Source organism: Lottia gigantea (genome assembly GCF_000327385.1).
Source record: "Lottia gigantea unplaced genomic scaffold LOTGIsca_8, whole genome shotgun sequence".
Taxonomy (NCBI): Eukaryota; Metazoa; Mollusca; class Gastropoda; family Lottiidae; genus Lottia; species Lottia gigantea.
The window spans coordinates 17,751-41,500 of NW_008710662.1; the positions used below are offsets into that span (position 1 = coordinate 17,751).

At 31.4% G+C, this 23,750-nt stretch overlaps 1 protein-coding gene across 1 annotated transcript; it reads left to right on the forward strand.

The window, feature by feature from the left end:
* Positions 1-2,458: 2,458 nt before the first annotated feature.
* Positions 2,459-23,736, forward strand: LOTGIDRAFT_108419 (hypothetical protein; the record flags this gene model as incomplete). Its single annotated transcript, XM_009066795.1, has 8 exons — positions 2,459-2,633; positions 20,065-20,228; positions 20,361-20,563; positions 21,039-21,119; positions 21,225-21,441; positions 21,767-21,943; positions 22,273-22,378; positions 22,733-23,736. Coding segments are annotated over 8 exons (2,127 nt in total), but the record flags the coding sequence as incomplete, so codon positions are not given.
* Between the last annotated feature and the right edge of the window lie 14 nt (positions 23,737-23,750).

Sequence of the window (23,750 nt, forward strand, 5' to 3'; positions counted from 1 at the left end):
AGCAATGGATACAATGTTTGTGTCATTTTGCTTTGCTAGTTAATTTTGATTTAACACCTATTTCCTTTACCTTAGTTGAGGGAATGGCAGTGGCTCAGTAAGTTAGACGCTTGCACTCTAACCTGAAGGTCCAGTGTTCAATCCTGTCATAGGTCGAGATAATACCTTCGGATTTTTCAACCCAGTTTCCCCTGCCTGTGATGCAGGTAAGGAAACTGTCGCCATTGAAAAAGCATCTAGTCGTTTTGATGGGACAATAAACTGAGGCCCCATGTGCTTCAGGCTGTGCACTTTAAAGATCCCTCGACAGTTGGAAATCTAAAAAGAGCAGGCTAATGCTGCGATCTTGGCAAAATTTCCCTCATTGCACCCTGCATAGCATCCCCATCTTCATTAGCCAAAATGGTGCAGAAAAGTAGGACGTAAAACACCATTCATTTCATTTCCTAACCTTAGTTGTCTTATTCATGACAAATTTTTATCTTGTGTTGGCAGTGGACGGCATAGGATGCATGTGCATGAAATATTTTAAAAATTTTCTTTACATAGCAATCAAACAGTACAGTAAGGATGTTTTTAGCCAGTTTGCTCTGTTACGGAGGGCTCTTGTGGTCAAGAGTGTACCATTTTAGCACATTTTCCTTTTGTCAGTAATGCAGTTTGGAAGGACTGAAGTGTTAAAAGTGTCTTTTTGTTTGGAATAGTGTCTTGGTAATATTTTTCTCATTGTCCACTACCTGGTGTAGCCTGTCGTCATTAGTTCAATTAGTAGTAGAAAAGAAAGACTTTATCATTTCAAAAATATATTTTAAGGAGTACCATTTTCATTCACTTCAAACATGGTTTGCTGTGTATAAATACTGTTTAATATTTAATATAGAAATCAGTAAATATTTTTAAGATTGTTTATAAATGTGTTTATAAAAAGTTCAGTTGATCACATCTGGTTGTAGAAGATTATTGGGCAGATGATAGTAATAAACAGTTGTATAGATTATACTTTACTGATATTTATACAGATCATAGTTGGCCTGCTCCTTAAAGGTCAAATTATGATGACCTGAGATTCAGGAAATGCTCTTCCTGACTATTTATGTTGAATAACTTACAGACTGATAGTAATTTATAGTTAGGCCTAATATTTATTAATGTCTTACCATCTTATTACAAAATTTTTCTTCCTGCTTGACAGGGTTCAATTTAAGCGGTATCGCATCAGTTTGCGATTCAAAATGACCACATGCTCATTTGAGACAAACATATACGTGTTATATATGAAGATGAAGATAATAAAACAACTCACAAAGAAGAAAAATAAAAAAAACTTTACTTAATGTACATAGTGTATAAAATAAAACGAAAAAAAAAACCACCCATAACACAATGTACAACTTACCCAGAATTTTGATGCATAAATTGGCAAGTACACACAAGTAATAATTAAGTATGAGATGGACAGAATATTTTGTGTTCAAGTACCTTACCACCTGAGGTACATTATTTTCTCTTATAAGAATAGATACAGGTAATGAATTCAAAGTATGAATTATGACACTTTATAAGCCAGTGATGTGTTTAAAAGGTATTCCTTATTCCAAAGTTATCATCAAAAATTTCATATTATAAAAGATTTTAGAAGTAATTTATTTTTATTTATAGCTTTAGCTATAGCATCAAAGTTGATGAGCATTACAAAAGTAAACCATTAATTATAAAATATAATGAGGTTGTGAGTTTATATAATTAATAGAATTAATATCATATTAAATGAATTGAAGTGTATCATATAAATCTATTAAAACTCAATGAGCATGATATTCAATGGTATGTTTTGATTAAATATCCTATATCTATTATCAACAAAATTTCTTATTCCATGTTTAAAACGCAGAATATGTTTTTTCAAATGATATAACGTGATTTTGAAAAAAAAAACTTATTATGGTTTCTGTCCTTGTTGTCACTTTCAATCTTTACTAACTGAAAAGAGCTCAACTGTCAGTATCATTTTTAAGAATCAAAACTTAATGTAAAAATTTAGGCTGTAAATACTTGGAGTACTTCTCTTTGGTAGAACAGTGGTCTGTTTTTGCTCAATTGCAGGAGAATTATGTTCTGAAAATTGATCTACTCATATAGTAAGCTGGTGACAAATAAAAAAAACATGATACTTGATAGCAACCATATAGATCAGTATTTCCCTTCAAAAAATGAAAAAAATTCATACTTGTTCCCAAAACTTATATATGTCTTTCCTAAAATTGGAAAAGAATTAACTTGTATTGTTTATATTTATTTCATAATAAATGGTTATTGTTTTGTATATTTCTAGAGTGGAAGTCAACAGAATGGTTACTCCAATCTAAATGATGATGCTGACAGTGTAAAAGGTCCTCTAGATAATAATTTACATATCGACGAGGAACTACAAAATGACCAAACCTCTCAGGAAGTAAAATATAAACCTAAATGTAAAATAAGTGGTAAAGATGCTCAGTCAGCGTTAGAAAGAGCTAAAACAGAGAAATGTCGTCAAGAGATAGCCGATGTTGTCTGTTTGGATCAAGAACAGAAACTCTATGTTAAGAAATTACCCAGATCATGTCCTGTAGAAGGTGAGTTACATTTCTCTTGTTTTATGTGTAAGGTACCGGTACTTTAGATCATTGACATAAGAAACATCATTGTCTAGGGGTACATCCTAGATATACGATGCATCATTGACATTGGATGCATAATTGACACAAGTCAAAAGATGCATCATTAACATCAGATATTACATAGAAAACATACCAAATATACATAAAGTGCATCATTGAGATAGGATACATAATTGACATAAGATACATCATTGACATAAGATAACACTTGACATAAGATATATATTTGACATAGGATACATCATTGTAATAGTATGATATTGACATAAGATACACCATGGACATAACGACATTTACAGAAGAAACATCATTGTCTAAAGGTACATTAAAGATATATACCATGCATCATTGACATCAGATATTACATAGAAAACATACCTAATATACATAAGATGCATCATTGAGATAGGATACATAATTGACATAAGATACCTTATTGACATAAGATACCTTATTGACATAAGATGCATTATCAGGATAGTTGACATAGGATACATCATTTACATAGGATGCAACATATGAAACATCGTGCAGTTTAGATGAGTAAAAAATTTAATGCTGCAGTGGCATTAATATGGCATTGATAATGTCTCCTATAGGCAACTCAGGGTTGTATATGCATTTTTGGTCTAGGCACTGACCAGCTATTTAATACAATAATAACAAATGTTATTGTCATTATCGTGCTATAAATTTCTTTTTAACACAGGTTTGATATTTTGAAAATGTGCTAAATTAACAAAATGCATTATAATGTTGTATGATTAAAGTCTATTCTATTTATAAATTCCCTTTGTAAACCAGAAACGTATCATAATTTCTGCAGAATAAGCTAATAACTTGTCAAGTCAATACAGACCATTTAACACCCACACCCACAAACTATTTATATTTCAAAATAATAGAATCATCTGTCAATAATGTCTAGAACTAAATACCATCTCCAATGGGATAGGGGTGATTACTAACCTTTTTAATAACTTGTTTTTTTCTTTTGCTTGGTTAAAAATCTCTTTAATACGTAATGGTGTTATTAGACAGCTGACCTATTTCAGCCTGCTTCCCTACTGAAGTTGGACAAGTACCAGTAGAACTCATTCTCATGTCTGCATTTTGAGACCAGTTCAGAACATTTGTTTATTATGGTGTTATTAAAAATGTGTTAGAACCGCACTCTCTTCATATCTATAATAAAATGGTCTAATGTGTTCTCTATAATAGATGTCACAAAAAACTTATATTTTGAGAAATATAACCAAGAAATTTATAGTTGATAAGGCTGGCGCACATTTACCTTTTTTTTGACGTGACGCAGTACTATTTTTCAATAGTCCAATTATCAGGTTGTAAAGTCAGCACAGACTTACAGATTTTTTATCACCACTGAGTTGCCTCAGTCGCTTTTCTGTAGAGCTACCGAAAACAATATATCATTGAGAAGTGAGCATGTGATACCTACATTAACTTCTATTGGTTGACCTTTAACTAGGTCAGGACAATATATTGGGAATACCTTCACACTTCAAGACAAGGGACGTCTCCCAATTACTCCCAATTTTGTCATAGGCCTGTGGTAGACCAACGCACACTGGCCAATTTTTCAACTTACAAACTGGATCTTCGAAATTGATAAGGATTGCTCGAATTCAGCTTGATCATCTATTTTAGACAACCTTAAATCCTTTTAATACAACGTCATAATGGAATGATATTAAATGATTTTTTTCCCCAAACAAAAATTGTGAATGTATATTGGAATCACCTTAAAATCCTATCTGGAGCATCATGTGGTAAAACTTGTTCTTTGATGTTAATAATCAGTTGATAATTTAACAATAGTCACAGGGATGTATATATCATATATTAACTGAATTCCCATTATGTCCAGACAGTCAGATGAACAATGTTAAACTTTAACTCAATAATTCAAGATTTTCATTCTCTCAAGAGATTTTTTCAAACTAATATATGTTACTGATATAATAAGGTTATTGGAAAATGTGTTGATTTGTCTGCATCTTATTTAAAAATCAAAAAAAAAAGGCCAGAGTATTTGTAAGTAAAATCCTTTAAGCATCGTCAGATGTGGAAGAAATCTTATCATTGAATGTAATAGTTGAATCTACTTTGTTTTATGTACCAAGTTGGTCATTTAGAAAATTGTAAGTATGTCTGTACCAATTTGCTACACAAATTTATTTAAGCAAGGCAATTATAGAAAGCTATCATCTCAAGTTGTCTAATGGTTTTCATACAATAATGATGTGAGAATTGAGTTGATGTTCAGAGTTTTTATGTTGTATGAAGTAAGTATGGCTAGACTTGTTAATGGTAGTAGCTAGATAGAAGGGGAAAGTGATAGGAATATTGAATCATGTGAAAATCTCATCATTATTACTTATTTTATTAAGTTAGTGTGATTACTTTATAGTTTGAATCGCCTTCAGATTTTTCAACCCAGTTTCCCCCAGTCAGTGATGTCAGTAATGAAGGGCTGACATGGAAAACGTGTTAAGTCGTTCAGATGGGACAATAATCCAAGACCCTGTGTGCTACAGACTGTGCAATTTTAAATATCCCTTGACATTGCATTACTTATTAGGTGCAGAAAAGTAGGATGTAAAACACCATTTCATTTATAGTTTGAATCACTCCTCCTAAGATTTGACTAGTCTACTCAGTATTTGGTAACTTGGTAACTTATTTCTTTATTTGTCACCACCTTATTAAGTCTACACTATTTTTTTTTCTATTGATACATAATGTCACAGGAAGCTAAAACTGTTTTAGTAGGCTCCTCTCAGTATTTGATTTAACATGTTGATTTAGTCATGCTCAAGGTGCTATTTTGTGTTTATTCACTATTCAAAGAATTAATTAAAAATGGAGAGCATGTAAAGACATCAGTGAAACATCATTTACAATGATTGACACCTCATTTGTCAACAATTATTTGAACACTTGACAATATTAAATTCAGAGACTAAATAGGGTCTCCTTTCTATGAGGCAAAAATCCTGTTGTCTTTGATTTTCTGAAATCAGTTAAGTTTTTATTACATCGCTTTCAACAGACTATAAACACATCAAATATGCGATATATTTAGCGGATATTATATCGGACCATTGGTATTTGGTTTATTTATTTAAAATTTGAGATTTTATACAAATTTCACTTGGGGTATTTGCCATGATATAATTACTGAAAATAGATTTTCAATTATTTCTGTTTAAGAAATGTAATTTTCTAAATTTATAAGAGCTGTTAAAACTAAATTTTAGTCATATAGATCACTTTTTAAATTCAATTTGGCATTCAGTTCTCATGTAATTAATCAAAAAGGTACAAAAACAGAATAGACTTTCACCTCTCCCAGGGATTTTTTTCTTATATATTCAATTATTACCAATGATGTCATATATTATCGGTGATATCTGTAAATGAAACGTCAATATCTCAATATAGTTGCTTCCACTTTGCTAAACTCTCAACTGGTATTCTTTCAGAATAAAAACTTTAGCTGTAACTATTCTTGTACGTTACTTTATAATTGAAGTTTTCCATAACATGCTTGAAAGTAAAAGTTAAAATAAGTGGAAGCTGCAGTATTGAAGATATGAAGCAGAACTGTCATTTACTGGGTTAAAGCCAGGAAAAACATCCATAGATTAAACTGTCAATCCAAATAACATGTATTTGACTTGTTAAAGGGATTAATAGTTTCAAATTCATTGTTTTCATCAGCTGATGGAAATCAATTTATCATTCTGTTTATATTTGAGTCATAACAATGGGAGATGTTATAACAACAGGGTTTACCACATCATTAATTCACAAGATTCACTAAAATACTAGCTTTAACCGCAAAGGAGTTGTGAGCAGATATTTAGAACATCTTTATGTGTAATTTATTATATTATCTATATTATTATTATTGGTTGTTCGCCTGGGTTCTGGGTTGTTCGTCTGGGTTCTGGGTTGTTTGTCTGGGTCCACATCGGTCAGGGTCTGTTCGTATCCAAGACATTTTAAATCCAACATTTATTCTACATTTTTCAATGTTCCTTAATCTAGAATAGATGTGAATGATTGCCAAGTGAAGCTTCATTATGGCCCAATTATAGGTAAATGTGAAAACTGTTGATGTATGTTACTGTTACCTAACTAACTGGTACAAAAATAAAACCCAAGAAAACAAATATGCATTGTCGATTACTGCATTATATTATCAAAATTATTTTAGAGCAATGGACCCCTGGTGAACATACATCAGGGCCAACTAACAGTAACCTACTGCAAACATGAATTAGGACAAAATATAAATGGGCGAATGGACCAAATTAATTTAGAACATTTATGACAATGACAGTTGAAATTACTATTTACTACAATGGGATGTTACTAAAAAATGATGAGTGTAAGCATAGTTATCTCATTTATCACATAGAGTTGCATGGCTAAAATTAGAAGATCACCTAGGTTGTAACTTATAATCTTACTATTCTTAATTCAAATTCTAAATGTAATATTAATGATATTTTAATGATGGAAATAGACACACTACGTTAAGTTGTTCATTGGTGCCTAATGGCTCATCGAGTTCAACTCTTGCTCTGAAACCTTCATAATTTCAATGCAATTTCTTTCTGTCATTAAAGAAACAGCATCAAGTAGACACGTTGACATTAGGACAATAATTAGGCTTCTTGTAGTTTAGATAGTGAGGTTTATAATGATTTATAGGCAGTTGGGCATTTTGTCATGGCAAAATTCTCTCATTGCACACCCCACAGAGTTGCTTTCTCCATTACCCATACCTGAAATGGAGAAGTAGGATGTAAAACTCCTTTCCATTCATGGGCAGTTGGGAAAAATGGCCAATGCACCTAGTGCCATGGCTGAAATTCTTTCATTGCACACCCCACAGAGTTGCTGTCTCCATTACCCATACCTGAAATAGAGAAGTAAGATGTAAAACTCCCTTCCATTTATAAATTTGAGTACAACATTGAAAGTGTTGATACAGAGGAAATATAATCTAATTTTCTTGACATGTTTGTTTATTCTCAGTTCTAAGAGTTTGTTAGATCTGGTGTTTTATTGATAAATTCTGTACTGGAAGATTAAGTTGTAAATCAGGTATTTGGAATTATTGGGTCTGGATAATGTAATCTTTGTAACAGTAATAAAATGATTTAAGTATTCTAGGTCTGTCTTTTTCAGTTTGATAACTACAGCACGATCTATGAGACTCCAAATTTAGCTGTTTTATTAATCCGACAGACTTCTATATGACGCACATAAAAAAGTTGATATATGTCAGATTTGCCTAATTTAGAAAGATTTGAAAACGGGCTTCAGAAGTGGAATTTTGAGTTTTTTTATACAGGTTTTCTAGCCTTCTTATGAGCATCGTAAGACACTACTAAGTTCTCTTTACCATTCCTGCAATTTCCTAGCCAACGTGTGATGTCCGTAATTGCAGAAAATTTACCATCCAATGTATTTGATCTTTGAATTTCCAGAATACTTGACCTGTTTATTGCATGGTTTTTGCTTAAGCTATCTGAATGAAATTGTCAAAAAAATAAATTGTTGAAACTGCCTTTTGTGACAAAAAACTTAACTATAGGAAGATACCAAACTATCTTGGAGAAGAAATCCATTACCAATTTATAGAGTATAATGGACATGTTATCATTTGAGGAAATGATGCAAATTAAAGATGTTACAGCAGCTGCAGAAAATCTGTACCTGTAGGCTTTCAAGACTGGTTAGTTGTGGCTGCTACAGTTTAAAGGGACACTTTCAACATCTGTTTGACCAATCATATGTTATTTTCAGAAGCTAATAAGCTTCAAATCCATGTGTGTTTGCTGTTATCCACGTTTGAAAGTTTAAATGATGACTTAATAACTTTTCTTGAGACTTGAAAAGACGTATATGTAGAAATAAAAAGTGAACTTTCTAGTTTGAGGTATATAATTGAAGGGATTATGCTATTTTAGTGTAGTTATCAGACTTGTGAAGACAAATTTATATATTCAAGACCCAAATCTACCTCCAAAAATAGCCACTAAAAGATATTCTTTTCATATTACAAGTAGTCATATTTTTTGTAACAGTTTTCTATGTTGAACAGTGCTGCCTATTGCCAAAAACTCCTATGTTCAAATTAATATATATTTTTTTTAAATGTAGAGCTAAGCCTAGGTTATCGTGGTCTTGCTTATTTGTGACAAATAGATAGAAATTAAAGCCTCCCAACACTATGGAGCTATAATCTATTTACTGGAATCAGTAAAATTTGATATTCTGACTAATGTAAGAAGAAAGCATGATGTGTGGTTTATCAGAATTTCCAATCCAATGTCAGTCCACAACTAACAATAGGAATAAATGTGTTTATTGTGAAAACATTAATTCCTACTGATGCATTTTATCTCTGAAATTTGCATATCATGCAAGATCTGATGATGACAAATCGAACCTGACATATGAATGGCTGTATTGTGAATATTGTTAGATTTGTAGGTGAATATTCATCTTCACTATGTCAAGGTATTACTAACTCAGCATTAATATGGGGCACTTTCTTTATCACAGAAGGTTGTGAATTGATTGGAGCAGACGCCTTTGAATACAGCCAATCAGAGCCCTCAACAGAAAGACTCTAACAACCATCATATCATTGACAGTCTTCATTTCAGGGGTTCTGATTGGCCCTATTCATTGGCCTACAGTTTGATCCAATGAAATCATTGCATTTTTTAACTACCGAATACGATAAAAAGCTTTAAGTCAAGTTTTCAATGTAATTCCTTGACATTGTGAAGATGGTGAATATCATACCATCTCTATTCCCCATGCTATTGATATAGTTTATGATGTATAGCTGACATCAAGTTCAATTTCATCATCTAAATATTCCAGTTTGTTTGAATACCAAATTATTACTGTTGATGTTATTGCACACAGCAAAACATTAAATGTCAATGAAACAAAGTGCAGAGCTTTTAAGGTTTCTATATTTGCCTTTGATTAAATGTGTTTCTTGGCATATGAGAATAAACTACACAAACTCACAAAGTCCAGAAAAAAAGATTAAAAATGGAAACAGGTTCAACAAAGAACTTTGAAGAGTTTTTATCTTGTGAAATCTGCCTCATAGACCAAAACAATTTCATTCATTGTATTGTATCAATTTGATTATGTTATTAACAATAGTGTAGCAAAATGGTATGCATTATGGTAGCCATCATCCATTCTTTACAACTAAACATTTATCAGAGACATAAATGGATACAATAGAATATATTTCATGACTGGTTTTCCTTGCCATCATAATGTATAAATTACTACAATTTTTAAATGATAAACTGCCCTTTTGGCAGCCACTTTGAATTTGACTTGTTTTCATGATTGACCTTAGAAAATATTGTTGCATTTTGTTTCTATCTATGATTATACACTAAGAATTGAATGAAGTGAGATACCTTTGTGATAGCCATTGTCAAAACTTTTCAATTCATTTATAGTTCTAGCATTATATTGATGGAAATAGCCAGTTGAACACATGGTGCTCATTGTATGACTTCTTGTACAAATATTCTCTACCAGTCTAGACAACTACCCTAAACATTTCATATCAACCTAGCCAAATATTTTTACACATTTTCATGAAATTAAAGAGTTCGGAAACAGGAAGTGGAAATTTTGGTTGCTATAACGACCAGATGTACGGCACATGTGTTTTACAATAAAAATAGATATTGTTAACAAGAGAATGATCTTGTTTCATGTGGTTTTATAAGGGTGTTCTTTACCACCCACCTGTTTACTGAATGATGAAATCGTACCCAATATTCAGTTCAAATTCATATGGTGTATATTTGTTGATAGAGGTGTTTGTAGTGCATTTGATAGTAGATTCTCTTAACTTTTCTTTTTCTTTCCTTCGTGTTGTACTACCAATGAAAAATTGATTTGCTCAGTACATAAAGATGCTTTAAAAAAACAAATGCCCAAAGAGCTGAACATTTTCCTATCTGTAGCACCTATTAGAATCAACATGGGATGTCTGGTTCTTCTGGAATTAAAGACACAAAATATATTCGCTGAAGTGATGACAGTCTTTGTAGTTATTTATTAACTATAGTAACTGGCGTACTTAATTTACAAATATTTAATAGACATTGTGGTGCTTAAATGGAGATTTCGTGGAATTGAATGTTGGTATTATTAGCTAATCTGAGCTATATCTGTAGGCTATAAAAGGTTGTTCGAAAGTGCAATATGACCGATACTAGGTGATAATTAGATGTGCTATAAACTGATAACGGCAATAATTGATATTGGCCAGTACTTGACATTACTATTTCATATTTACTTACCATCACTAAGTGGTATTATTACGAGTAAATTACCTAAATTAGTACACTATCTGCCTGGCCTTCCTAGTTAAGTTAAGAAAAATGCCTGATATATTTAAGATTTTGTAATGGGTGCTATTTAGAATTACCAGTATTGCTATAAAGAAAGTTGGGTGGTCTTGTTTTCAGATAGTTTGATTATCAACGGTTTAGTGATTAGATTCTGTTGGCTTTAGTTCTTGAGGATTTGACTAATCATAAGAAATAACTCAAACTGATAAAAGTCTTATAAAAGCATGAAAAGGCTTTACCATACTCTTTTATGATCATAGTATAATTTAGCCTTTAATCTGCCAAGGTTATGTTTCCTTTCAAATGTATTTGCGATTATCTAATGTTTTTTTAAATCTGGATCTTTAGTTATCAGAACTGATTTGTACTGATATCTACTAGTTGGCTATTATATGAATTGTTCTGTAGTGCCTAAGTTTGGACCTGTCATTAGAAACTCTATTGATTATGTCCATAGTTTCTGAAAGTCTAGAAACCTGAAAGGTTTTGGAGATGAAAAGATCTTTTTACAAGTAAACATCAGTACTGACACCAAATAGCCATTACTTTATTGAACACTTCACACTGAAAATCTTTTATCTGATGAGACTTTCTTTTCCGCACTTGGAAAAAGACTGATATGATCCTGTAACATTATGGCTAGCAAGAAACTGTCACTGGATAGATATCTGAGTGATTTATTATGATCATTTCCAACACGTTATGAGATTTTATTCTAGATATTTTAATATCATCCATTTTTTCAGATGAATAAATTGTATCAACCGGTTTCAAATTTTATACTTTCTATTTTTATCCCTATGCTTTAAAGGGACAGGTATGCCATTTTAGGGGATTGATTTGAGTCATGAATATATGTAGATAATAGAAATGTAGAAAAATCACATAAATCCTTCAAAAATATCTCAAACTATGAATCTCTTTACCTTTATAACTTCAAATGCAGTTAATTCTGGACTCCATGGATTTGAAGGCTCAAATTTCGACGGTGAGCTGTCAACACTATGTTACTGATTGCAGTGATTGGTTGAAAACTGTTATGAACAATTTTTCCATTTGAGTAAGAAGATTGGACAATAAACGGAGTTGTGCATTTTGGAAAAAATAAGAGAAAGTTTATGCCTTTGTGGGGCAAGAGTAGAAAAGGTGGACATAAAATGCTGCTTCAGTTCATTCTATTCAATGAATAATAGAATACACTATGACTCATATTGACCATTTTATCTTGCTATTAATTTGATGATCTGTGTGAAAACTTGTAAATATTTTAACATGATAAAAGCATTTTAACACATTCTTACTTCTTTAAAGCTATGCTAAAAGATTGAAGAATGATATTTTTCTAGCTGGTATTAAAGGGATTGTAAAGAAGTTTTCTAAATGTGTGGATACTGATAGCATCAATTTTCACCATTCCAATTTTCAAATTAAGTGTTTGATGACATCGCTAATTGTGAAGGCCTTGTGTGATCATATTTTGCAATAAGTAACACTTAGTTTTGGATTTGCTGGAACCACAGACGTCTTATTGGACGTTGGAAATTGGAATGTTGTAAATTAATCAGTATCCCTGATACACATGATTTTTTTAGAAAACATTTTTACTATCCCTTTAAGAAACTGTAGCTGTTAATGTGCAACATAATCATACTGTTCAGGGATAATGATATCTCTAGATCTCTTTTACAAATTACTAGATATAGAGCTGTCTCTATTTTCCTGTATGAGATAAAGATAATTAAGGCATTTTATCCATCTTATAATTTCTTATTATTAAAATTGGTAGGGAACCCATCAAAGCATTATTCACTCAAAATTGTAAGAAGGCAACTTAGTTTTTTGGGCTATTGTTTTAATAGTGAATCGATGTTTCTGAAAGGTGACTGATGATGTAGAAAAGTCAACTTAGATACAACTGTTTAAGGTAGAATGAAAGCTGCTTTTAAAAAAAATGCTTTACTTAAGAATACTTTAACCATAATAGTTCACTTTGAGCACCTATATAGGCATTACCTTTCTCTTTTTTGGCAGTCTTAATTTTTCAGATTTTCTCAGTAAATTTAGAGGAATTGACATGTAGGAGATTGAAAAGAAAATAGTTGACAATAGAATTATAGTTTGTAGTTATCAAATCCTTCTCATTATTTTCTTAACTAAATATAATTATAGTATGTAGTTTATTTAGATTGCTTCTAGCCATGTAAACAGTCTGGATAGAGCCTTAATTTCCACTAGAAAAGGTCAGAAAGGCATAATTAACAGGAAATAACTATAATTAGAAGGGTTTGGTGTAAATTTAGAAACTTATAGACCCATAGATTGAGTTGGCGGAGAGTTCATACTGATACTGTTATGCCTAATGAATTGTTGTGGCGTTAAATTTGTGTAATTTACTAAAATGATAAATATAATGGTGTGACACGTGTTTAATGTTAAAGTTGAGATAGAAGGTTGTAAGTAGGACCAGTCTAGAGAGAATATGAGACACATTGTTAAAATAAATGTATAGTAATGTGAAATATGTCGAAATACAATAGAGAGATTATTACCATATTATTCTCATAATGAAGTGATCAGAGTTAGTGGTAGAGTTCAAATGACCTTGGCCATTACAATCGAAAATTGTTTGCAGTATACTTGTCTAGGTGGTTTGAATATACCAGAATCTTACCTGGTTTCAGATGTCTAGGCAAAATATCTGCATGATAATTGTATGCAATGACTTTGTAAATCAGGCAGGGTATAATGCTTACTGTTTAAGACACCTGATACCACTTTTCCTCATTTATCATTGATATACTTTCTCATATGAATAGTTCATCAGTTGCTTTAAATGTACCAAAGTGTTTTTTGGATTTCGTGTTTCAGTTTTCATCTTTTATCGAACTTAAAAAAAATTATAGATCTTTGACAATAAGCTTAGTGACATCTCCTTCAGTTAAAGATATTAAAATATACAATATTAGTCTTCTTAACACTTCTGTAATTGTTTTACAGATTAGAAAATCGAAATATTGAAGAGAAAACGGCAGAATTGCAAGTTGTGATGATAATTGACAGACATTTACAAATACAATGACACCAAGATGCTAAAATGTAATAGATAAAATAGAGTGTGAAAAATGTTTTTCATGCATCAACTCTCCAAAAACCCTATTACCTCTCAGTCAACAAGTGTAATTTTTTACTACCTTAGAGGATTAGGTATTTGATAAGGCTGTTGACCCCAATTTTAAAAAATCATTTGATCTTCTGAAATCTATTTTTTAACTATTAGATGAACTACCTTTATTGGAAGATTTTGCATGAACATCTATGGTTTAAAAAAAAAACTCACAAAACCGGCCCTGATTATCTCCAAGCCAACAAGTGTGAATTTTTTTAGGCTGGATTAAAGTGTACAAGTTTAGGACTACTGTCTTAGAGGATTAGGTATGTAATAAGGCTATTGACCCCAATTTTAAAAATCATTTGATCAATGTGAAATATGACATTAATAATTGACTATTATATTAACTACCTTTGTTGGAAGATTTAGCATTGACGTCAGAGGTTTTATTTTAAAAGATTATTACAAACATTTAAAAACTTTTTTTTAGATCAGATTTTTCAATTATAGTTGAATTGTCTACAAGACTTGATGATTTTGTGAGGTGATAGACGTAAGGGTTATTTTAGCTCTTTATAATGACTTGTTTTAAAGGCCATGGTTCACCATTTTCTGAAGTCTCAGCTAAGCTAATCAGTAAGAGTGTTCACAGCTTTCTGGCAAAATTTTAGTCTTCTCATGTGTATTCATAATTATTTGTGTTACATTGACATTATATTACATTGACAACTCGCCTTTATTAAGACTGCCATTAAATATCAAATGGTTAAGAAAGACAGGATAATTAGGATTATTTGTAGACCTTGTCACCAAGACTGACAATTTCAGATACACTTATTTTCAGGCAGAGAATTAACTAAAGAAAATATTTCATACTTTTGGGTACTTTTGAAAGATTTATGCCATTTTGCTACAGAGCTGGTACTTCTGAACACTATTGATATCTATTCAAGGTCTAAATCAACTTTCGAAAATGGTGAACCAAGACCTTTAGACAAAAACTTGATTTATTGAAGTCCAAATATAAAATATTAAAATATATAATATGTTGTAAACTGGATCACAATCAGATTGTAATGCAGATCTAGATGTTTCCTATCCTCTTTTTTATTTGGGATTACCATAGTTGCCATCCGTGATCATATGCAATTCTTCCGTCAGTGGTGTTCAGTTGAATTTTAACTCCATAGTGTCAAAACAAATATGATAACCATACTTAAAAATTTGTGAGAATTGGTCTGATAAACCCAGAATTCTTCTTATATAGTCTAACAAAACACAAGACAATATTATCGAATATAACACACTTCTTTAATAAGGTTAGGCACATAACGTTTCAACACAATATACACGTCTAGTCATCAGATGTAATGGCAAGATTAAAGAAGTGTGCTATATTCCATAATGTTGTCTTGTGTTTTGTTATATGTGCTCCTCGTTTCTATATGTTGTTCAAATCTTACTTCTAATATAGTCGCTAAAACTTTCACCAAACAGGGCATTTATTTGGTTGAATGTTTAAATTACCCTGGCATGAATATTGTGTTACATTCTATATTTTGATGGAAATGAATTTTTATTATCTATATGAATTTGTCTGTTGTACTATTATCTTGTTCAGCAAATATAACATAATATAATGGAAAAAATAAGTGAACAGCAAAAAAAATTTCTTCAAAGAAAAAGATGAATATCTGACAAAAATGCTCAGAGGCAAATCTTCATAAATGACAAAAGTTACTTTTTTCATGTTAACAAAGTTACTTAATGTCAATTTGTTATTCATTGTTTAACTGTGAAGTATTTCAGTCAAATTTGTGAATGGCAGTTTATATTGGTTTGTAATGAGGTTTGTTGTGTAAATGGCTGCTTTCTGACTCGGTAGTTTAATGAAAATATAAATAATATATCATGAACATGTGTCTAGTTGAAAAATCATAAGATCATTGACAAGAAATAAACTATTTATATACCATTGTCTATAGACTCTATTCAAATAGTAATAAGAATGGATTCCGTTTATTTTGATATCTCACTAATTGGCTTAATGCCAAATATCAATACGATACCAAAGGATTTTTTTTTATCTAAATAAAGATCAATAAGATAAAAATCTCTCCTAGTGTTTTTTAATAAAGATTAATTCAGTACCAGATTATTAGTACCAGTAATTCTATATGCTTGATCTTGATTTCTCTTGGCTATCTGAGTCAGATGAGTTAAAACCCATGATGCATTTGATCATTATACATGTTACTTACCTTTTTTGATTCCCAACTGTTCTTGTATCTCACAGGACCTATGTTTTTTTACAATGTCAGACCCTCTAACTTGAATCATAAATGGGAAACCTAGTTGAAAAATCTGAAGGAATCATCTCAACTTATGCCTGATTGAACTCTGGATATTAAGAAGCAAGTGTCATATATAAGGAGTTATAAATGACGAATCATACCTATTTAATCAATCTAAATTTCCTGAGGGAAGAAGAAGGAAGAGAATACGAGCCTGAAAATCCTTCTAAATTCTCTTATTCAATGAATTATCATTATTACATAAAGCCCAACCAATCAAATTCCTTCACTCTCTCACTAAATGGTAGTGCCAGAAAGTTGATTGGTTGAACAAGGTTGGGTCAAAAGGTTATTTTGACAAATGTTTAAGAGACCTGTCTTTAGACCCTAACTGAAGTGGCCATATTAAAAATCAAATGCTAATGAAAAACAGAACAAAAGTTTGGTATAATTTCAATTATAGGCTAAGCCTATATATGCTACTAATGGCTCCCCTTATTTTGACTAGGGTAAAATAGGAACTTAACCATCTTCTAGAAACTATATCATTGTTATCATACATCAAAGAAATAAAAAAATCCATCAATTGAACTCAATCAGTCTAATTAGCATGATTATAAACAGTAATTAGATATTATCAGTATAACCATAGTAATTTGATCAGATATTCTACCTGAATTGCTTTGATTTCAAATTGTTCTTCTCAGGTGGTTAGAAATATATAATTTACACTCTAGTCAGGTGCATTCTATACCTTTTAATCTTTTTATTTTTCTCCATAAACCTTGTATTCTGATATATTTTATTAAAAAGTTATGATTGGCAAATATATTTTATTAAAACCAGATGTGATATTTATTATGAAAATTGATGTATGAAATTTCATTTGACACATACATTTATATACAAATTAAACATTTATTTGACCAGAGTCATATTAGGTCTGATGCATATCAGACTGATTTTTTAAGAAAATCTCCTGGAAACTACTTTTGTCAGTGAAAAACTTTCCATTAAAAATTTTTACTCTTGAGATATTTATATATATATATATAAACAGGGAACATAACTCTGTTATGACTGATATAGTTATATTTTATCATTTAGGTGAATATCAAAAGTAATGTTTTCAGACTGTAAATTTGCCTTTACAGCCACTTTGGGGACAGACTGTAGCACAGTTGGTTAGAGCATTGAAATCTTTGCATGGTGTCATTTGCCTGATTAAGTCAAACGGTCAAGTGGTTGTGAGTTGTAATCTCAACCAGCGTGTGAAAATCTGGTGAACTTAAACAAGTCATCTTTCTAGCTGTAAAAGGGTTTGGAAAATCCCTAAAAATTCAATGCCAAGAGTTTGGCCAAGTTGTCATCATTTTAAATCCCAGTATGTTTCTTTCTGTACATATTGTATTCTGTATTTCAGCCAATTCAACAGGAAAGTACTTTGGGTGTTTTGCTGATAATAAATCTGACCGTGATATGCCAAAACATTTTAAAGAACTTTTCCAGAACTCACCACAAGCCTGCATAGAACATTGTACAAAAGGAGGTAGGTTAAATTTCAAATTATCAAATGTTTTTTTGTAAAAATCTATTCAAATCTTCAGCTTATGGTATAATTATTGTGTTGTACTGTCAAAGATAATTGTCAACATCCAGAGTTGATTGAAAACAGAAACACAGGCAGTTCATGTAAGATTTATGTACAGTAGATAAGATAGTAGTTGAAAGTGAAACCATATTGTGTTCAGTAGTAGGCCCTACTTATAACTATGAAAATTGTGTTTGTGTTTTGAATCAGCCCAGAAAGTGCACATACACATCCTTGCTTGGCAGTAATTTAATAGTACATAAAGTTTATTTTAAAAACGAAACAATCTTTTAAACATAATGTGGCAAGGAAGGAAGACAAAATGGCGGATCCTCAACATTGATTCACAGTATTTTCGAAGGGAATAAAAACTCAAAATTTATTTCACTGTGGATAGTGCGTACTCCTTCTGTAAGAGGTCCATTTTGGTATGCCATTTTGTGTTGAATTTCTTGGAGCTTCAGATAGTGAACATGCAAAACCCTCTTCTGTCATAAAAGTTGAAGCCCATTTTGTTTGTTTTAAGATTCCATTCAAGATTGTCAAATTAGATTTTAGATAACCCAAATATTTCATTAAAAGTGATTGAGTTAAAAGCTACAAGTTTTAATAATTTTTATATACTTCATGTATTACATGAACACTAATTGGTTAAATTTAAGAATGACACAAGTATCTCAGACAATAACTGGTTTTAAGACTGACAGCTTGATATTTCCGTGGCAGCATCAGTCACTGATAAATTGACCAATCAGAGTAGTTAATCTGAGAGTTATGATGTTCGTTACAATCTAGCTTAAAGGGGCATTCTGCTTTTTTGCAGGCCAAACATTTTTTTTGCTCAAATTACTGAAAACTATACACAAAAGAAGAGAAACGTATCCCTCAACATATCTGAAAGTTTTAACTAAAAAAAATCTGGTCGTTAACATTTTAACACCAAAATTATTTAAAAACATTTCGTAAGCTTTTTAACTTCGTTAGGTAGGTGTAAGAAAATTACTAAATGTATTTAAGCAAAATTTAAATGCCAAATTGTAGAGATCTGAAGGTTTCAGCTAATAATTTTGAGCCATTAAAAAGCCGCACGCTAAAACTAAGACGAACTGTTCAATTATCAATTAGAACGCTTAATTAACCCTTTGTAAAAAATTCAGTTTGATCAAGATGATACATAGATATAAATAGCATTCTTAAGAAATATTCTCAGATATAATTTATGACGTCTTTGATAATGAAATTTTGCCCCTTTAAAGATGTAGATGTGGAATCTTAGAAATCAATTTGCATGTCTAGAAGATTAACACAATAAAAGTTTCCTAATGAATATTTGATTTAATAATGATTGAAATGCTAGCAGACGGGTTGATTAAATTGTATCTAATATATATGTATCTGTAGGATTAAAGTATGCAGGGTTACAGTATGGTCGAGAATGTTGGTGTGATGATAAGTTTGGTAAATATGGACAAGTTGATGAAGCCAAGTGTGAGAGTATCTGTCCAGGAGATAAAACTCAATCATGCGGAGGCTATTTAACAATGAGAGTGTTTAGTACTGGTTTACCAGGTAATACTTCCAAGTGTATATTTTTAAGATTAGACTAATGGCTCTGTCCTAGCACAATTTTTCTTTTTGCACACTGCATGGTGTTACCTGACTTCACCCATCCAAGAGCAGAGAAGAAGAATGTAACATTTGTAACAGATGACCTTGAGTGTTGCTTATGAGCTTTAAATCAACTTGGTACCTCTGGTAAGAAAAAAATGATTTTGACTGGCCAAACAAATCTGTGGATGCCAATCTTGGCTTAATGCCTGTTTTGGCGGGATGAATTAGGTAGTCACTATCACTTGAAGACAAAATGTAATTTATTTTTGGACGTAATGATTTTCAAATAAACATGTCTTTGAGCTAATTAGAGTTGTATATATATTTGACTTCCATTTTATTTTTACAGGTAAAGTAAAGAATGCTGCTACATTAGCTAGTAAAGATTATTTAGTTGGTAAAGCTGCTGTCAAAGTTGTTTTTGTTTTAACCTTTAATGGTAGACAGATACGTCAAGTCATCCGATTAATACGAGCTATTTATCATCCAGACCATTTTTATTATATTCATGTAGATAAGGTAGGCTGTACTTAAGTTTCAAGACTTTTTGGAATTAAACTATATTATTTAACTTTTACAAACCATAAATTTCTTAAAAGGTATGTCTATTCATTGTCAGAGCGGTACTAAAAGTATATTTTTTCCTTTTAGAGAGAAGAATATCTGTTTCGAGAGTTACTCCCCTTAGAGAGCAGACTATCAAATATTAAATTAGCCAGAACAAGATTTTCTACAATATGGGGTGGAGCTAGTTTATTACGGGCACATCTTCAATTTATGTCTGAACTTTTAGCTATATCGTCATGGAAATGGGATTATTATATTAATCTTAGTGAAAGTGATTACCCTATCAAGTAAGTAGGTCTACTTTTACAAGCTTCATAAGATACTGAGCAGAATTCTGAGAGATTCTGTAATCATTAACAAACTCATCATAAATCAGCAAATGTGGATCTAAACATGAAATGCTTATGAACTGAATTCCACATCATTTATCATGTTACAAAAAATGGACACTAAGTTAGCATGTTCTTGTTGACTTCTTCTTACTGTAGTGCTAGTTTAGAAATCTTAAGTAGCCTAAATTAGACAAAAGAAGATACTCGACCAATTCAGGCAATTCATTGTTTGTTTATATTTTGCATAGCAGCCATTCTGTATCTATGTGTTTGTACAATATGTACTTTCGGCAAAACAGGGAGTGCAGAACAGCGTTCTCTTGTCAAAACTCTTTTCAATATCAATAGAGTAGCCGCAAATAAGAGCATTAGTGTTTGAACAAGAATCACTTGACTATTTTACAATATGATTTATTTTGAATAATTTCAGACCAATTAATGATTTAGTTGCCTTTCTTACCAAATATAAAGGAAATAATTTCCTGAAATCTCATGGCTCGGATACCCACAGGTAAATACTTATTTAAAGAATTACTATGAGAGAAATGCAAATTTATTTTTTATCAGAAATCATCTCTTTCCCTTACCTAACAATTATTCATTTGTTCTTTGTCAGGTTTATCCAAAAACAAGGTTTAGAACAGACATTTTATGAATGTGACAACCATTTGTGGCGTTTAGGACCCAGGAAACTGCCTACTGGTATAAGAATAGATGGTGGTAGTGATTGGATTGGTATTTATAGAGAATTAGCTGAGTTTGTTATATTAGAAAATGATGAGCTATTGAAAGGGTTGAAAGGTTCATTTCAATATACTCTTCTACCTGTGGAGGTAAGAAAGTTGCAAATGTATAACTATCCTTCCCTCTGTCTGAGACTGTAACTATGTGCTAGACTTTTGTGGGTGATTAGTGGGAATATTTCATGCATTAATTATAGACTGGAAAACCCTCTTGATATTTGATTTAATCTTCTTTTTTCTCTTTCTCCAGTCTTAAGAATATATTGTTGATATAGGATAGCCTTCATTACTTTCAGGCATTGGTAATTTCTCTACCATTGTGCTTCATTAAGCCAGTTTCATTTCTGCATGAATATGTTTCATGTGAAATGAATTTTAGACTATTAACCTTTATATTTTCTTTTCTTTATTTCAGTCATTCTTCCATACATATAGTCAGAATAGTCGTTTCTGTGATAAAATAATAGATAATAATTTACATTTGACTAATTGGAGACGTAAACAGGGTTGTAAATGTCAATATAAACATATTGTTGATTGGTGTGGTTGTTCACCTAATGATTTTAAAACTTCAGATTTAGATAAATTAATGGTAAGTGTATACTGTATTCACTGTTTCCTCATTAACCTTTGATAGCCCTTCGCATTCAGTGACATCATCAAACACTAAGTTTTAGTGGAATTGAAGGAACCGGAACCACTGACGTCTAATTGAAAATTGGAAAGGTGAAAATTGATGCAATCAGTGTCCCTGATACACATACAAAATTCTTTACAATCCCTTTAACTTAAGTCATAATCTCAAATCTCTTTTCAATCCCATTACATTCAAAATTATCAAATTGTATTATTTCACAGTGTGTTGATTTTTAAACTTGAACAAGAATAGAAGATAAATGTATGAGTTTTGTATGATTTCAGAATTATGAAGATAAAGCTGTATTTTTTGCACGTAAATTTGAAGCTGTTGTCAATCAAGAAATAATAAATAGTTTAGATGTATATTTATTTGGAGATTTTAAACAAGGTAAATGTTAAAAAATATCTTAAATCAAGAGACCCAGGCATTTGATTTAAACTTTCAAATGTGTTTACAGTCATAGCCTAATGAAACTTAATTAGCAAGGGCCACAACATATCATCTTGCTTGAAATCTTAAATTGTTTATTTCAGCCAAATATTCCAATACCTTGAAATGATCTTATTAAAAGCAAGTTTCACATGTACATTTATTTTTTCTACATGTAGATATGTAAATAGTATCCATTCATAGAAATTTTCTTTAGTTTGATAAGTATATTAGATAAAAGGCACAAGTCAAACTTTCCTTTAAGCATATTTCATTTAATGCATTATTTTTTTTCCAAAATTTTTTTTACAGATATGACAGCTTTATCAAACTACTGGCAAAATGAACACCATTATTTAGATAAAAATACTAAAACCAAAGATGCGTATTTAACTGGATATTATTCCCTGATGAGATTAGGATTAAGAATATTATCTGAACAGTCCCCTAGTTGTCAATATAGACCAATCAAAGTACTAGAAGCTAATTTATTTTATGAATCTGATCATTTCCATGGCTTATTGGTGCTCTATCAAGTTGAAGATATCCGCACAGGAAAAACTTTAAATATGGAAACTCATATGCATCCAAAGACGCATTATTCTGTGTTAAATCCTATAGGTAATATAGGCAGACTCTCAACTCTAGATGTGGGTACGAATTTTGATCCAAAGGAACTGATATTTCGAAACTATGCATCTTTAATAGGTCCATATGATGAACCTGTTTTACGCCATGTTTGGGGACCAGGTGATGAATTTGTGATATCTATTGCATGGATTGATCCAACTAATGTGATAGCTGCCTCATATGATGTTAAAATTCCAGCAGCCTCTCATATAGGAAACCAAAATCCTTCATTAAAAAATCCATTACGGCCTGGAGTTTGGACAGTCCGACTTATGGAAAATTTAAAACTCGTTGCTGAAACTAAGTTTCTTATTTTTCCCCTGCAGTTTTATCAGGCTAAAGTTATAACCACTAGTGATATACATCAGGCACATCGCGGACCTGAGGGTTTCTATGCTAAAAAAGATTTTTCAGAATTAAGAAGTGTTCTTAAAGTGCCAAAGGATGAAGGCTTAGAAATGGAAGCTTTGACTAACGCTAGGCGAGTGGGAAGAGATCTGGAAAAGTGGATTGATGAGCTCTCTCCTTTGTTCTGGCAAGTTCAGAAAACTTGTTCTATTGAAGGAGTTAGCAAGAGTTGTCCTCAAGTGGAATGGTGTCGAACTTCTTCCTGGAGTTCCAGATCTCCAGATCCAAAGTCTGAACTTTCATCAATTGATGCTAAATTAAAACAACTGCGAAGATGACATCTTCTCTATGA